The sequence below is a fragment of the Argopecten irradians genome, chromosome 11, assembly GCF_041381155.1.
Source record: "Argopecten irradians isolate NY chromosome 11, Ai_NY, whole genome shotgun sequence".
NCBI classification, from domain to species: Eukaryota; Metazoa; Mollusca; class Bivalvia; order Pectinida; family Pectinidae; genus Argopecten; species Argopecten irradians.
The window spans coordinates 17,589,962-17,608,206 of NC_091144.1; the positions used below are offsets into that span (position 1 = coordinate 17,589,962).

Here is an 18,245-nt window from a genome sequence, read left to right on the forward strand (position 1 = left end):
CTCCCCTATTAGGCCCCTATGGCTAGGTAAAAGTTGCCCTACTCAAGGAGGGGTTTAGAATGATACATCATTAGGACTAGGTATAAGGAAGGTCCCACCTAGAAATGATACATCATTAGTAGGACTGGAGGTACAAGTGAGAGGGGTAGAATGATCATATTAGTAGGACTGGAGGTAAGTGCCCCTAGAATAATACATCATTAGTAGGACTGGAGGTACAAGGAAATAGAATGATACATCATTAAGTAGGACTGGATACAAGTGCCCCTCCCCCATTATATTAGTGCCCCTCCTTACAAGGAGGGGTAGTGCCCCTACCCCATTTATAGGAGATAAGGTACCAGGAGGGGGTAGAATGATACTCATATAAGTAGGACTGTAGGTACAAGGAGGGGGTATAATGATACCTCATTCGTAGGACTGGAGGTACAAGGATGGGGGTAGAATGCTTCCCATATCATTAGTAGGACAGTGAGGTACTAGGAGCAGCCTTTACCTCCTTTAGAATGATACATCATAGTAGGACTGGAGGTACAAGGAGGGGTAGAATGATACATCATTAGTAGGACCAGGAGGTAATAGGATTATAAGAATGATACATCATTAGTAGGACTGGAGGTACAAGGAGGGGGTAGAATGGTATACATCATTAGTAGGACAGGAGGGGTACAAGGAAAGGGGAAGAATGATACATCATTAGTAGGACTGGAGGTACAAGGAGGGGGTAGAATGGTATACATTATAGTAGGACTGGAGGTACAAGGAGGGGGTAGAATGATACATCATTAGTAGGACTGGGAGGTACCAGGAGGGGGTAGAATGATACATCATTAGTAGGACTGTAGGTACAAGGAGGGGGGGTAGAATGATACATCATTAGTAGGACTGGAGGTACAAGGAGGGGGTAGAATGATACATCATTAGTAGGACAGGGAGGTAATACAAGGAGGGGGTAGAATGATAACATCATTAGTAGGACTGGAGGTACAAGGAGGGGGTAGAATGATACATCTTTAGTAGGACAGAAGGTACAAGGAAAGGGGTTAAATGATACATCATTAGTAGGACTGGAGGTACAAGGAGGGGGTAGAATGGTATATCATTAGTAGGACTGGAGGTACAAGGAACCAGGGGGTGGAGGTACAAGAGGGGGGTGAATACATCATTAGTAGGACTGGAGGTACAAGGAAAGGGGTTAGAATGATACATCACTAGTAGGACTGGAGGTACAAGGAGGGGGTAGAATGGTATATCATTAGTAGGACTGGAGGTACAAGGAGGGGGTAGAATGATACATCATTAGTAGGACTGGAGGTAAAGGAGGAAGGGGTAGAATGATACATCATTAGTAGGACTGGAGGTACAAGGATGGGGGGGTAGAATGATACATCATTAGTAGGACTGGAGGAGGTACAAGGAGGGGGTAGAATGATACATCATTAGTAGGACTGGAGGTACAAGGAGGGGGTAGAATGATACATCATTAGTAGGACTGGAGGTACAAGGAGGGAGTAGAATGATACATCATTAGTAGGACTGGAGGTACAAGGAGGGGGTAGAATGATACATCATTAGTAGGACTGGAGGTACAAGGAGGGGGTAGAATGATTCATCATTAGTAGGACTGGAGGTACAAGGAAAGGGGTAGAACGATACATCATTAGTAGGACTGGAGGTACAAGGAGGGGGTAGAATGATACATCATTAGTAGGACAAGGAGGTACACAAGGAGGGGGTAGAATGATACATCATTAGTAGGAGGGGAGGTACTAGGGAGGGGGTAGAATGATACATCATTAGTAGGACTGGAGGTACAAGAAAGGGGTAGAATGATACATCATTAGTAGGACTGGAGGTACAAGGAGGGGGTAGAATGATACATCATTAGTAGGACTGGAGGTACAAGGAAAGGGGGTAGAATGATACATCATTAGTAGGACTGGAGGTACAAGGAAAGGGGTAGAACGATACATCATTAGTAGGACTGGAGGTACAAGGAAAGGGGTTAGAATGATACATCATTAGTAGGACTGGAGGTACAAGGAGGGGGTAGAATGATACATCATTAGTAGGACTGGAGGTACAAGGAAAGGGGTAGAACGATACATCATTAGTAGGACTGGAGGTACAAGGAAAGGGGTAGAATGATACATCATTAGTAGGACTGGAGGTACAAGGAGGGGGTAGAATGATACATCATTAGTAGGACTGGAGGTACAAGGAGGGGGTAGAATGATACATCATTAGTAGGACTGGAGGTACAAGGAAAGGGGTAGAACGATACTTCATTAGTAGGACTGGAGGTACAAGGAGTGGGTAGAATGATACATCATTAGTAGGACTGGAGGTACAAGGAGTGGGTAGAATGATACATCATTAGTAGGACTGGAGGTACAAGGAGGGGGTAGAATGATACATCATTAGTAGGACTGGAGGTACAAGGAGTGGGTAGAACGATACATCATTAGTAGGACTGGAGGTACAAGGAGGGGGTAGAATGATACGATCAGAGACGGGCAGTCTCAGGTGTGTGTACTGGACAGTGGTCACTCCCTATACACAGGTAAACTAGGCTACTGTGGCTGTCACATCTGATGTTGATTACACTGCTACTAATCCTTTTATGTAGGTAATACCTGTCATCTCGCCTGAGATTATCAGTATACAGAGATTTACCTGGTCGACCCCACAGGTAATTAATGTCAGATTAGGGTTCGTTAAGATTTAAGAAATACGCTAACTCCAGACATTAGCTACTGTGTTGGTCATACCAAGTGTCACACACCTGAGATTAATTAATACACCAAAAGATTAGCTACTGTGGCTGACTCTAATCAGCTTCTACCTGTAATTCCAGGTAAAAGGGCTCATTTGCATATTTCACACCTGAGTTTATTTTTGACCAATAGGAAGAAGACAATTGCCTTCAGAAGAATACAGTCAATGCCGGTAAGTGTTTTTGAATCATTTTGTTCCTGATACTCCCTGAGACCACATCTTTACCTATATACTTACCATTTCCTGTATCTAACGTTTCCTGTCATACCTGGGCACTAATTGGTGTTAGAGCCATCCTTACCTGTAATTTTACCTTAGCTGTCACTTCTGGGTAAGTGTTACTTACTTCCTAAAGAAAACTTCCTGTGTGAATATTGTTAAGTGACATTGACCCAATAACTACTGTTGTCATTTATTGGAGCAAGTATTACTATTACGGCAAAGAATCATGTAAAGAAATCAAAATTTTAACAAAGAAAAAAGAATGATTGCAATTGTGTATAAATGATTTTTCAACTAGTTGAGAATCGAAATGTCTTTAATCAAATTTTATTAATTTTGCACAAGCTGTTTTACAAATTGATGCTTTTTATATTAATGATAAATGTGTGATTTTTAGTCAAAATATACATGAGAAATTCTTATATGTTTTCAATCAAATGCTAATTACTGACAAATTTGTGTATAGTAAAATTGGTAAATTTTCTGTAACCTGTATTGAATTCATTTTCTTAATTCAGAATTATGGTGGTTTTTATACAGAAAGCATGTTTAATGAAGTCTATTTTTATGCCGTTGTCACATCCTATTGTGTCCTATTCTATTTGTATTGTTATATTGTTCTATTTATGATTATAATCCCATTTATAATATTTATAATAAATTTCCTATAAAACGATTAATATTAGATGGCTCATATTGCAGACAAGATTCCTCTGCAATGAAAAAATCTTTGAATCTTCTGAAATGTTGAAATCAGTAATGCACTTAATGATTGTATAAAATTAATAAATAAAAAAAAATGGACATAATTTGTGTAATTCAGCACAAATCATAAATATGTAACATTAATTTCTTTGGTAATGCAAAAATGAAAAGAAAAATGAAAATAGATGTTTAAAGAAAATATTGATACGATAAAACAAAAGATTATCTGCTAAAAAACAGAGGATACATGAAGTCCAATATTGATACCTGCACTCCTAATTCTTTGCAAAAAATATTAAAGAGCTATTGAGACTGTTAATAAGAAATATCAGTTAATGTTAGTAATGAATTAAAATTAAAAATTAATTTTGTGATTCTGTTAATAAGAAATATCAGTTAATGTTAGTAATGAATTAAAATTAAAAATTAATTTTGTGATTTGTTCATTATCTTTGTTGATAAAGGGGAGGTTGATGATCAGCAGGATGGGTTGGACATGTTTGATAATAACACGGAGGTGGTACTAGTGGATAAGGGGAGATCACTCCTATTTTAATTCGCATTAGCTCTTAAGAAAAGAAAATAACAGCAATACATCTCAATTTAAGCGATTAAATATAAAAAAAAACTGTGAATAATCAACTGATCCTGCTACTCTACCATGTTCTCTTTAATAAAATTTTATAACCTCACTGTTACCCAGAAATCCATCTAGAAGATACGATTGCCATAGTGTTAATGGTCTGAAGACACCTGGAGAAACACATGTCTCTATGTCTATAATAAGATTGATGCAAATAGCATTTCTAGATTAGCATATTCTTCTAGTTCTAATTCTATTTTGCTTTCAATAAAAAACAGAAAAACTTTGTTAAAAAAAAAAAAAAAACACTGACTTGAAAGCATTTCGGACTGAGGAGATATTTATTAAATATAGATATAAATTTACATTGTTGTGCATTTGCATATTGTAGAGTTATCTGTTCTTTGGTAGGTATAAGGTATGATGTCATGATTTGGCGAGTGTAACATAACATTAGAAAATAACATTATATTCAATCAATACCTGCACATGAGAAAATGTAATAAGTATTTTTTGCCTAAATTAAATATGTATGTGTATATCCACAGCTAAACATGATGAAACGATAACTCTTTAATATGAGAAAATGTAATAAGTATTTATTGTCTATATTAAATATGTATGTATATATATCCACAGCTACCCATGATGAGACTCAGTCCGATTGACTTCAACTGTGACATGGACAAGGAGAACGAGAAACAGACTTTGACCTTTGGTGACCCAGAGTCTGACCACAGCTCCGAGAGTTTTGATACGTCGACGGTGGACCAAGAGGTGAACAGACTGATCAGACCCAAGTTCTTCTCCGACGAGAACAGTTCCCAGGACAGCGGCGTAGACTTGGAGAGAGATGGAAGGGTAAGTCTTCATGTCACTTGTTTGTTTTCTGACATATTAGTGAACATTTTCCAGGACTTTAGCTTGATTTTTTTTGTGTATGAAAATAGTCATGATCAGCATCATAAATATCAAATTATTAACAAAAGTTTTGAACTATGATAATAAAAAATTGAGGGGGGGGGGAAAGTATAAAGAAAAAAATAATAATGATAATAATTCTGTGTAGATATTTCAGTTTTGATTTAATGATATCAAATTATTAAGATTTAACACTTAATGTAATTAAGCGGCATCTTGATAAATGAGTAGAATGATTCTTGCACATCTACCATCATACCAGCAGCAGGTAGAGAAGGTAACCCCTTCTTTCAGCAATATGTTATCACTGTCTATTCCATCCTCATAAGTGTAGTATGAACTAGCACCTTAAAGATCCAAACAAGGTCTATTTAATCTGGTAGATGTTCTTTGACAGAGTTATGACCCCTTGATTTAAAAAAAGCATAGCTTGTGGGAAAAAAAGAAAAATAATAATAAAATCCCAATTTGCTTTTAAAATTAGATTCAAAAAAATTTTTATTAATGTAAGATATAAGTGGTCATTATTTAGCAGAGTTATGGCTTCTTGTCTAATGAAAAATATTGTCATCTGTTGTTACTCTTTGAATAATCGCCTCTAATAAGTCCTTAAAGTAAGAAATCATAGAAGTTCCGTGAAGATGGACTTCTTATTTCTCATGTGAACAAAACAAACCTATGATCTAGAGTCCCTTTGTAGGATAATGAGGGTTAATTAGTAGGAATTGGTCATACTAAACTATAAAGAAGGTTGGAATAGACATTTAGTTATTATTGCTGTTTGACACTTTACACTTTTGCATGGGGTATTGAAAAATGTCTGTCTGTCCCGTTAACTCCAACAGAAAAAGTTGTGTTTCTACATATGGATGTTTCCTAACAAATACATGGCAATCACATATGTCTTAATTGTTATCTTTCGTGTGTCAACAAATTCGAGCATGCTAACACCCCTAAATGTTACATTTATGTTATATACATCTTTAATTCATTATTGTATGCATGTTTTGATCTTAACTTTGTTCAGTCATATTTGCAAGCATTTGACATCATAAACTGTTCAGTCTTACTTGGACTGTATTACAATTTAAGAAAAGCACTGAAAATAAAAAGGAATAGTCTTGTATTTTTAACCAAAAAAAATGTTTATGATGTCAATATGTTCATATTTTAAAAAGCTTAACTGTATTAAAGTATTTCATTGGTTACATTCTGTTCATTTTTCCTCATTCATTCATTCGTTTGTTCATTCATTCATCCATTTATTTACTTTTCTTTTATTGAAAGATATTTCTATTTTCCATTACTAATAAACAATATATCTTTCCTGTTGATTATATGAAAACTAATTTCTTGCACCATTAATACTAACACATAGCTATAGATACATCTTTTCCTGTCCTTCCATTTAAGTAAGAGGATAGTTCATTAGCATGGAAAGGGAAACAACTCTTGAAATAACCTTGCTTTCTGATGCCTGTATTTGGTGACGGGGTTTCTATTGTCTGTGTATCCAATGGTGTATTCATCAACAAATTTTCCTTTAGATTAAAAAAAATATGATTTTGATTCTATTTAAATGAAACAAAATTATGAATACATTGGCAAACAAGAATGGCTTAAAAGATTGTGATAAATTAATTTTGAAGATTTAGATTGGAATTCTTTTTAGAAGAGAGAGAAAAAAATGTGTTTAAAAATGCTATTCATTGATAGTATTTTGTTGATGAATGTACAAGGAAGTCAGACATTTGATTTTGGGGTATTGGACGTGCTTTAAGGAGATAGAACCCTTTTGTTACCCCTCAGGACGAGTTCCAGTTTGCTGCCCCCATCGGCGTCCCCCCACGTAACAAGATGAAGATTATCAATGAAGACACTTGTTCGCCCCTCAAATACTCGCCTGTAAAGTACCTGACGGACAGTAACAGCAACTCACCATCACGACCACGCTCTAAGTCCGTCCCTGTAACCGGCCTGGTACGACCTTATATATAAACTCTGATACAAATTATATCCAGTTATCTCCCTTTATGCAATCCAGTGTGACAAAAATCAACACATCTCCCCAAAATGGAGTTTTGCTTGTTGTGAGTCTGTATTACACAGAGGTTAATTCAAACCTTCTGTTCTGTGATCTCTTGTTGAGGCTGTAAAACAACACATCTCCCCAAAAATGGAGTCTTGTTTGTTGTGCATTATACACCATTCTAAAAAAATTGACATTTTGTTATAAACTACAAGTACAACAGCACATATCCCAAGATAAACAGGCATATTCAGTTCCCCAGTTAGCTTCTTTAGTTATTATTATTTTTTCCATTCAATGTAACTTTGTCTGTTTCAAGGTACGACAAGAAAATTTACCATAGTTGTGTTTATTGACAAAATGACAGTTTCATTGTTTGATGAGTTTCTATATATAGATATCACTTATATATTTAGTGTGAATTGTCACTTAGTTTTAATCATAAAATCATCCTTTTTATTCCATGATCCTTAATATCACTTCAATTCATCATCATCATCATCATTTCATCCTTATTTCTTCTATGTATTTAAGTGATTTTTTGTGATATTAATTTTGGTATATTTTTGTGGATTGTGGCTTGAGACCTGTTCTTTGATTAAAAAAATATCAAAACACAATAGATTTCAGTAACGTTGCGCTAGAATATATTTTGATAGAAAATGGTACTTTTTCTCCGCTGTAATGTTTTTGGTAGAGGTTCAGTTGAAGGACAGGTCTCAGGGCAGCAGTAATATTGTGTGGTCCTATTATTGATCCTCAGGCTTATTTACAATGATCAGATTTACTATATCACAGTAGTGTATATTTGTTACATATATTATTATCAATGGTTGTCTGCCCTTGTATACAGGATTTCTCTGGTGCAAACATTCGACCTATAGAGGAATCTGATAGTCCCCTCAAGTTTAACCGCCTCCTTAGCCACGATGATGAGGATGTTGACGATGGCTTCCTAGACTGTATGGACAGTGAGATCGCTCAGGTACGTATGGTAATGAGGATGGACACGGGGGATAGCTGTAGAAAAGGATATCGACTTAAACTAATTGGGGAGGGGGATGCTTGACGAAACATCTGTAGGTGTGACTTTCAGTGATACACTTCTTGTTCTTTCCCTCTCACAATAAAGATTTAAATTTAAAGATGTTTTATCATTTGTAAATAAGAGAATTTCTAGTTTTACAATAAATTTGCAGTGTTATAATTCAGAGATATGTAAGGCTAACAAGTATTTTGTATCCCATGTGGGGCAGTTGTTATCATAAAGATTTGGTGGTTTTCCTCATTTTCCTAAATTTTGCATGTCTTTTAATGACCATGTCCATTCAAACAAAACAAACATCTACAATAATAGGTTATTGTGTATTACAGATCAACGAGAATGGTCCTAGTGTGTCTGGTACGATGGCCTCATTATTTAGTGCTCCTGTTGTTAATGAAGACCACCTTGCCAGTAAGTCAGAGCTGGAGGAAGACGACACACCCTTGGTAAGTTTATCATACCCATCTACAGGGAACAGCAGAAGGCTAATCTCAACAAAATAAATTACAAACAAAATACAACTGTACGAAGATGACTACAATACAGGCATTTCAAAATACTAAGATGACATATAGTATGATTAGTCCCACCTCTGGCAATTGTGACTCCAAAATATGAAAACCACAATCACTATTATCATTGAGATATTTCTCGCTCTGTGTGGGAAGTTCTCTTTAGTGATGGTGGATCACCATACCATTTCTATAGTTTTACATCTCCGCACCATAATATGTTTTTAGGCATGAAAACACTAAATTGAATTGCCTCATATATAGGTTATTTCACAACATGATTCTATCTTTTCTAGCTGAATTATATTTTCCAAGTTATGTATAAACGGTTGTTTCTGTTTTCAGATCAAGCGGTCTAATAGACGATATTTGAACAGATCACAGTCCTATGATGTTCGGAATCGACTCAACTCCAACAAGCGAGATCCGCCAGCAGATGATTCAACTCCGACTCAGAGTAAACGACGCCGATCTATCCTCTCATCTAGCTCTCCTGAGTTAGCAGATGAGGCCAGCAAGGTAAGTCGTCAAGGTTTCCAGTATTTCACATATATATTGTTACTGAAATTAAGTAAATTAATCAAATATTAATTACAGACAAGGTTTCCCGTATTTCACATATATACTGTTATAGAAATTAATTAAATTAGTCAAACATTAATTACAGACAAAGCATTCCACCAATCTTAAATTTGAAACCTCTATTAGGTATTATTAGACTTTACCACGTTTATTATTTGACTAGTTTAAAAAGTTGAAGATCGGTTTTTGTTTCTTCATTCTTTAATTACATAGTTATCTCATTTGTGAATATGTGAGCTAAAAAATTACATCATTCTCTCTGAAAAATAGGACATTTCACTCAAAAACATGTAACAATCAGTACCAATCCACCAATACTGTGTAGACAAGATCAGATATAATTTCAAGATGTTTTGTTTGAATCTTAAATATTGAGAAATATTTTAAACTTTAAAGAATATCCATGGAAGATTTTAATCTCCATAGCTGCCAAGAAGCAGTAAAAATTTTATTCACAGTAAATGTGTTTAAAACTAATGTTGTTGTTTATTACGCAGACACCCCCCAAGCCAAAGCTGTTCCGATGCCAGTCTGAGACAGAGGCGGTGATCAAGTCAGCTCTAAACAGGATCGCTAATGAACCAGATCTCATCGGTGACTGTTCTAAGGTATAGTGTTTTAGAATAGTTGTATTACTGAAGGTTAATATCAATGACAGAGTTCTCCAGTTTATTTACCACATGTATTTCACACATTTTGGTTCAGCTGTCTTGGAATATTAGATCAATGCACAGGTGAGAAAAGCATGGGCTTAACACACCATCCCTTGCCGTGGCAAACAAAATTACATTGATGATCACATATCTGTCCTCAATCCTATTGACACTGATTTTCTCTCAATATAACTTGGTTGTCTAATAAGTTCCTCTTAGAATAGACTATTAAAATATTTCTAAGCAAAAACAGTTTTATTATATCTTCTAGAATTATCCTTTGCTTTTCCATCATAGGCTAAAAATTCAAAGTTGAGTTATATTTTGAAATTACATTTTAGAATGTTTAAAATATCACATGTTGGATGGGAAAGAATTTGTTCACGATCTTGTTATAAATCATATATGTGCTTGTAGTAATTTGAGTGATCTGTTTGATTTTGTAGCCTTACTGTTTGCCTACAATTCCTGGAAAGCACCAAGATCTCAAGGGAATCTCTCCTGAGACGGTAAGTTAAACACACATGATCACTGCTGGGTTAGATAATACAGGTTTTCTAAATATTTATCTTAAATCTGTTAAGGTGGATTTTCCAAATTTGGTGTTATTGAGAGAGGGATCTTTCTGTGGTTTTGTTGCATCATAATTTAACGAATAAATTCCTTTTGGTGCCTTGGACACTTTAAGTAGTAAAAGGGATTAAATGTTTTAGTTTCTGCTAGTGGGTAACCATTCAAAACAATTCTTTATAAAATTTAATTCCTGCATCAATAAACATTTCTGGTCTTCTGTTTGCCATGCTATGTTATTTAAATAGATTTATTGAGTTGCAACTATAGAATTTCCAGTTGGTGCAATTATATTGATGGGAACTTGGATTTATCTCCACATCTCAAACATTTGATGACCGTTAATACTCGTTGACCTCTTGTAAATGATACAATGTCTAACACCATGTTCCTTTTATTTGTAGATGGTAGATGTGCTGAACAACAAGTATGATAATGATCTAGAAAAGTACATTGTGGTCGACTGTCGGTACCCGTACGAATTCGATGGAGGTCACATCAAGGTTTGTAAGAATAGAAATATGATAAACTTATCTTAAACTTTATAGATCTCAACACTCTACTTTGTTACTTTTTTATTCGGATATCTCATTATGATTTACAAACTAATTGTTGAATACATGTGTCATGTGTATGTAGTTCATAAGTGAATTTTTACTTGTACATGTTAAAGTTTGCAAAATGACAGGAACTCAGAGAGAAAATATTTGGTCAGGGCATTAGGGCAATTTTTCCCCATTTATAAGCAAAAATTTGATATATTTCTATATTATATGGTCAAGATTCAGCACGATTAAAATTCGCCACATGTAAAAGAAAAATAATACTCAATTCAATAAAACAACTAGATTTTTATTTGAATATTTCATTACTTGTCATTAATGATTGCTTTGTCTTTACAGGATGCCAAAAACATCTACACTAAAGAGGGCATCTTGGAAGAATTTATAAAAAGACCTATCACAGCAGACTCCTCCAACAAGCGTGTTGTACTCATTTTCCACTGCGAGTTTTCTTCTGAGAGAGGACCGTCATTGTAAGTGAAATAACATCTAAAAGAAAAAGAAAATCAAAATGAATGTAACGCTACAAAGTAATGTATTTGTTGATGATGTATGTTAGTCATCAGAATTTTTTCATTTCAAAACATGAGTTAACAAAAACAAAAAAGTAAATTTAAAATTCAATGACAATTCCTCACAGTGCCTTTTGAGAATATAGAAAGTTATTCACATACACTTTTGGGTTATTTTACTTATAACATGATTTACAAATCGTTTATCATACACTGATCCATTGATAGACATGTCTTAGTACTATGATGTTGACATGTCATCATTGTTATGAAATGATGCCATGTTCTTGCTCAGAACCTACTTTATATGTTAATGTGTTATTGTAGGTTACGTTTCCTGAGGAAGATGGACCGTGATGTTAATAAAGAGTGCTACCCCGCCCTTCACTACCCAGAACTCTACCTCCTCGAGGGTGGATACAAAGTGTTTTACCAGGACTGCAAGGTATACATTCATCTTCGGTTTCGTCGGTCCTTAATCAAGGAAATAATCGCATGACGTTAAAAAAAAATGTTGCCCCTATAAACTTTAAAATATCATCAAAGATACATTTAATTTTTTTGTAACTATAAAAATTTAAGTGGAATAAGCATTTTTGTCTTTGCTTATTGTTCCATATTGTTTGAAAGTAGTTTGATGCTGAAGAATTTTATATTATAAATATTCTGAACATTTTAATGCAACAAAATTAGAAAATTTAATATAATCAGCATATTCTGTTTGATTTTCATTTTAATGAACATTCTGTCATCGATAGATAGCTACCTGTTTAGATAAGAATGACGCATGTATACATGTTGTATTGTTGTATTTGTAGGACCACTGTGAGCCCCGAAGCTACAAACCCATGTTACACAAAGACCACACCAATGACTACAGACATTTCCGCGCCAAGTCCAAGTCCTGGGCTGGAGAGAAGGCTGGTAGGACAGGTTTCAGACCTCTCAAGTTCTGAGTCATTACCCTGTAGAATAATGGCAGCTTCAGCGTGTCCCAGAACGTCTGGAATCCCTAGGGACAATGGATACCACTCTAACTCATGGCATAATTTCCACCAGTTTTAGTGTGTCCCAGTACTTCTAGACAATGTATACCGCTCGGATTCCGAGTTGTTACAGCACCCTGTAGACTTTTGACAGCGTCAGTGTGTTTCATAGTTCCCAAGTGTCTAGGTATCTAGGATCAGTGGTGTCTCGTGCTTCTGTGGGTCACACGCGTTACAGACATACTACTCCAATAGTAACCGTCCATTCCAAAAACTGGTAGATATTCTCCATGAGAATTGTTGTAGCTTTATGTGGCTGAATGGACAATGTATTGAGGAATGTGCTTGTGCCGTTTTGGCATATTACCTGTTATAATGATGTCTCTATCCCATATCTTACTCTTCCATCTGTCTCTCACTCTTTTTTATTTCACTTCCTTCCGTTATGTTTTTTTTTTAAACATTGTTTTCTTTTTAATTTGATAATTTAAAAAGTTGTTGTCATAAAAATAAGAGAGAAAAAATAGAAGAAAAATTTTACTACATCTGAAACAGATTACTAGTACTTGTGAAAGAGCAAAGGCGGTCCTAGTGCTGAAGCTATTGACTGTCTGGAGTAGAGTGTGTGTGTATGTGAGTGTGTGTAAATAATGTAAATGTGTATATTGTATTGTTTTACTGTGCCCAGGGGTCAGGACGAACAGTATCTATAGTTGTAACGACTTGTTTTCGTAATTAATGATCTGAAAATTATAAATTGATGGAGAACTCTATTGATGGATGAAATATTTCGGTGTTGTCACGATTTAACGAGACTTGGTCACTACTTACTAAACCTGTCGTTGATACCTGTAGATACTGTCGCTGTTAACCCATGTGAATAGACCTCCTTCCTGTACAGATGAATGTACATACCAGAGAAATATATCAGAGTAGATCTATTTATTTCTGTTCCCTAGGCAGTTTGTATGTCAATTTTGATAGTGCTGTTCTATGTACAGTTGTAACAAATCCATGTGAGGTATTCGTATACATTATCATTATACATTCATGGACAAGTCAGATTCAATTATTCGCTTTCATTGACACCAGAGTAAACATTTCTGTTACTGCTTGCACTTCATCATATATTTTCGAACATAATTTAAGTTCATAGGAAAATAAATATTTCAGCAACTTTCTTTTTACAGGGAATAGTTTTGATATATCTGTTTGGTTTTTAATAAATTCAAGGAGCTATCTGTTTGATCCATATCTTTAGATTTACACTCAGAAATAAATTCCATCTTTCCATGAGGTGATAATGTTAAAATTTGGTCAGCATTAACTAAGATTGTGGGTATTAAAGGAATTATGACACAATCAGATAATTTATGTCTGTGTGTGATTAGAGTTTGAGAAACTGTTTAACTTGTGTGTGTTGTTTACTTGTATGTTATGTTGTTACCTGTGTTAGTATTTTGTAACTGATGTTTAGCTGTGTGCGTATGTTTATAACGGGTGCCATTACCCGAGAGAGAAAGGCTGAAGGGATACACCATGTACAAAGTGTATAGCTTAATCTATTTATATAAACAGAGAACAACATTTTATATGGGGGCTGACAACTCGCACGAAAATTATCTGGTGGTTTAGTTATTTAGTACGGCACTGTTGTTTTAACATTTCAGAAGCAACAATCAGGGATTTTATTGTTTTAGAGATCAATTTTATACATTATTTTATAAGTGTAACTGAAAGAACACCTTGTCTGATTTTGTTTTACTGATTTCAGACTCATAGTTCTATTTTATTCTTAGATGAATCTCAATCACAATTCTTGAATTAACATTCAAATTTCCCCCTCTATATCCTAAATCTATCTTTCCTCTTCTCTTTCTATCAGAGTATATATATATTTGAATACTTAATAAGAGAGATGTGATTGAGATTTGCTTTTTTTCCTTAGATTAATTTATTTTAATTTATTTCTGGTTGGAGTTCCCTATGATATGCTCTATCAAGTGGCCAGGATAGAATAAGTATAGATTTATTGTTGTAGTGTGTAGTGTATCATAAACAAATTAGATAGTTGATATTGTCAAGTCATATAAAGCAGCGCCCTTCTATGAATTAAAAGTAGCTCTTTGGAAATATTTCAAAGATACAGTTGTATATGTAAGAGGATAGGTTGGTGTGTGTCGGTGTAAAGAGCTTTCTACCTCTCTGGTTTAGCAAGTATTCTGTAATATTGTCATATGTTGTAATGTCAGGGCCATTTATATATCAATGAGAATCCGTATTTAACTAGATACAGGAATGTGGGTACAAAGTACCCTGCTTAGCTTATAGTTTAGTGTGTCATTTCAATATCAAACTGATTAATGAAAAGAGGGGATAAACATTTTTCTAGGATAATTTCGTTTGACAAATATGACACGTGTATCAGCCAGGAAAATGATGCTATAGTAGGTTACTTCTATTGTCCAGGATCCTCGTATGTTGGGTACGGTAGTCGTACTACGCTGTTGGTAGTTGTTCCACCAGTACAGAGAAGGAGATTTTTAATAGGTCAGGGATATTGTTAGGGGTTTCAGCAAACAACAAACCTGTTCATTTCTCTAGTTTGATCGTTAGATTTCTATCATTTTTCATCCATTAATTCATAATAATGTAGAGGATTATGAGTGCAATATCATGGTAGACGTATATAGGATGTTCTTGGTGTGAAATATTGTGTGACACATTACAATAGCAAAACGAATCAGGTAGTTGATGTAGAATGAAATAAGAGGGTGGATTTACTAAAACAGAGCATTTGTGATGCCAAATTACATGGGTGTGATGTAGACCTCTATCGTAAGGTTCGTGGTTACGATGTGTGGTTACGGACACGTGACGGGGGTATGTACCACATCCATGTGATCAGAACATGCCTGTGATATAACGGTAATCAGGAGGTCATATATAGATAATGAAGGAGATTAAATTATCAAATTATTATAAAGAGAGAAACTTGATAATGAAGTATTGTATGATAGTATCGGCTGAGAGTATTGGTAGCAGCAGCGAGTGTACAGCCTTCAGATATTGTGTTACAATGTTGTATTATTTATTTACATACACATGTATAATCAACACCCCTTCGACCAACTGTGCAAGGGGACATATTTAAAGTCATATTGAGTGTAATAAATTTTTATCTATTCCTAACTTTCTTTTATTGTTTTTCTTCAAAACAAAATACCATTGTGATTTACATGGGGCCAAAAATTATACTTGTTCTGCTAACTTAACCAACCAAAACATTTTGACAGTAAGTTTTATTTTAGAAATTATCAAGTTGAGATACGAACTATTCTACCTGTCCAGCTACAGAGTATTAAGTTAGCAGAAGCAAGTATTATTTTAAGTCGCCTTAAGAAATCAATTTCACATCAGATTTTGATGAAACTTGGTAAATGGCTTCATTTTGATGAAATCTTATGCATCGTTCATGCTCTGTCAGCAGTAGAGCATCTTTAAACTAAGCAATATTCAGAAGTGATTCCTCCGACTTCCCAGAATTCAACAGTGTGACTGAAATCATCCATTAATGGCCTGCTGAAGGTGGTAACCATGCTATGGTCATGTTCAGATGACCTTTGGCATTACATGTATCGTCATCTTGGAACTTTAAACCACAAAACATTGTTGAAGTATTCCAAGACACCATAGATCAACACGAGCATTACTGTAAACCGTCTTTCTTTTGTGTGAATTTCATGATCAAAGCTAATTTGTGAAAGTTTATCTCAGTGAATTAATATCTACATAAATCATATTGATTGGAACTTTGATTCAATGTTTAAATCTATAACGTTTATCTAACTGAACTTAATCCTCGTTACTCCCAGGATTCCGATCACTCACAATTTCTACACCTTTATGCTATCTCATAGTTAGTAAAACTGGAGGCAACACAACAGAACAGGTAATTTAGTCTTTTGATGCACACGCCATTATTACGTATCAATTAACCACTAAGCTAACCTGTTCCAAATCAAGTTTGCACTGATTATATCAGATCAGTAAAATAAGCACGTTTACAGAAGATAGTAAAGCAAGATGCCCACAAGTATTTTTCCTGATCAGAATGTTTATTTCCATTAAAGATTGATTTTAATCTGATTTATATAACAAAACATCCTTTCAATGAAGTAATTTCCATGATCTGCAGGCTTTCATTATAACGGTGTTTTACTTTATTCTCGCCAAAATCATCCTCAATGTTCCAGAGTAACAGAATTTTACATGGGTCTGTCAAATTTACAGGGATTTCTCTTACCCCAGACAAGGATATCCCGTTTTACAGGTGTGAGATTAATAGAATCTTACATTGGCCTGTCAAAAAAAATTCAGTTGATATGATTGTCGCTGTGCGTAAAAATGGTCATCCCATGTATTGGTGACATCACTTTCTAGCGCGTGTGAGCTGTCTTTTCCCTACTCCGGTAAAAGACTGAGTAATCTTTTCCCTAGCAACCGCTGGATTACCCTGTCAAGTATGGGAGAATTTTTTCAGGATAAGATTCTTAAGCTGTCAAACACTCTGCAGAGCCTCGTGTTTGACAACTTAAGAATCTTACCCCTCGGGTTGAGATTTTCCTGTCTCACCTCAAAGGGGGGTGAAAGATTCTATTAATCAATCTCACCATAGGGTAAAGACAAGCCACACTTTCCAAATGCTCAACAATTGTGTGACGTCACAACAACATTATCATGACGTCGAGGTAATAGTATTTTAACGACAATAATGAAATGACGTCACAAAGAAACCAAAGACGACGATTTATTGAGGTTACATCATCCTCGCTTGCATAAGTGACATGTTTATTAGAGACACAAAGTGGTGCACGGGGTAAGAGAAAAAGAATCATTCACCCTGTTTTGGTGAGACAGGAGATTTCAACCCTCAGGATAAGATTCTTAATCTGTCAAACATATGGCATAGCCTCGTTTTTGACAACTTAAGAATCTTACCCCTCGGGTTGAGATTCTCCTGTCTCACCCTAAAGAGAGTAAAAGATTCTATTAATCTCAACCCAAGTGAAAAATTCTGGCATGTCGACCTGAGGCTTGTATTACTAAAAGAATTTCAGGAGGAAAAATTACCAATCACAAGCCTACAAAGTTTTCCTTGAGATCATGCAGCCTTCCTTGCTATAACATTACCCAGGGGTGGATATTACGATAGTGATAGTAACCTCTGGAATATTGATAATGCATCAAAATACTGTTTAACATGAAATATTTATTGTGTAAAAACTTGATTGTTTTTGTGGTTGCTGTTGTACCACAAATTTGTTTTCTATAACACGGTCACTTTTGTTCTATTAGCCAACCACAAATATTTCTATCCACAAAATTATATCAAAGCTCCAATCCATAAAAGAAAGGACGCACAAATATTTTATGTTAAACAGAATGATGTCATTACAACCATGAAACTTCCATATTGATATGATTGCTGCCACAGTGATCACTAAAATCTGAAGGCAGCAGACTACCGACGGTGAGGTGACCAAGTAATGACTGTAGAGAAACAAACGACACAAGTCAATCG

At 35.1% G+C, this 18,245-nt stretch overlaps 1 protein-coding gene across 2 annotated transcripts; it reads left to right on the top strand.

The window, feature by feature from the left end:
• Window positions 1-2,891: 2,891 nt before the first annotated feature.
• LOC138334876 (M-phase inducer phosphatase 1-like) lies at window positions 2,892-15,853 on the top strand. 2 transcript variants are annotated; one of them, XM_069283694.1, is made up of 12 exons: window positions 2,892-2,949; window positions 4,928-5,149; window positions 7,019-7,189; window positions 8,092-8,223; window positions 8,613-8,729; window positions 9,141-9,314; window positions 9,875-9,985; window positions 10,477-10,539; window positions 11,005-11,103; window positions 11,503-11,636; window positions 12,003-12,120; window positions 12,494-15,853. In XM_069283694.1, exons 1-12 carry the CDS (start codon window positions 2,944-2,946, stop codon window positions 12,629-12,631), a joined length of 1,485 nt encoding a protein of 494 aa, XP_069139795.1. In that variant the 5' UTR covers window positions 2,892-2,943; the 3' UTR covers window positions 12,632-15,853. The 2 variants fall into 2 exon arrangements, with proteins under 2 accessions (XP_069139795.1, XP_069139796.1); XM_069283695.1 differs by lacking the exon at window positions 7,019-7,189.
• Window positions 15,854-18,245: the final 2,392 nt, after the last annotated feature.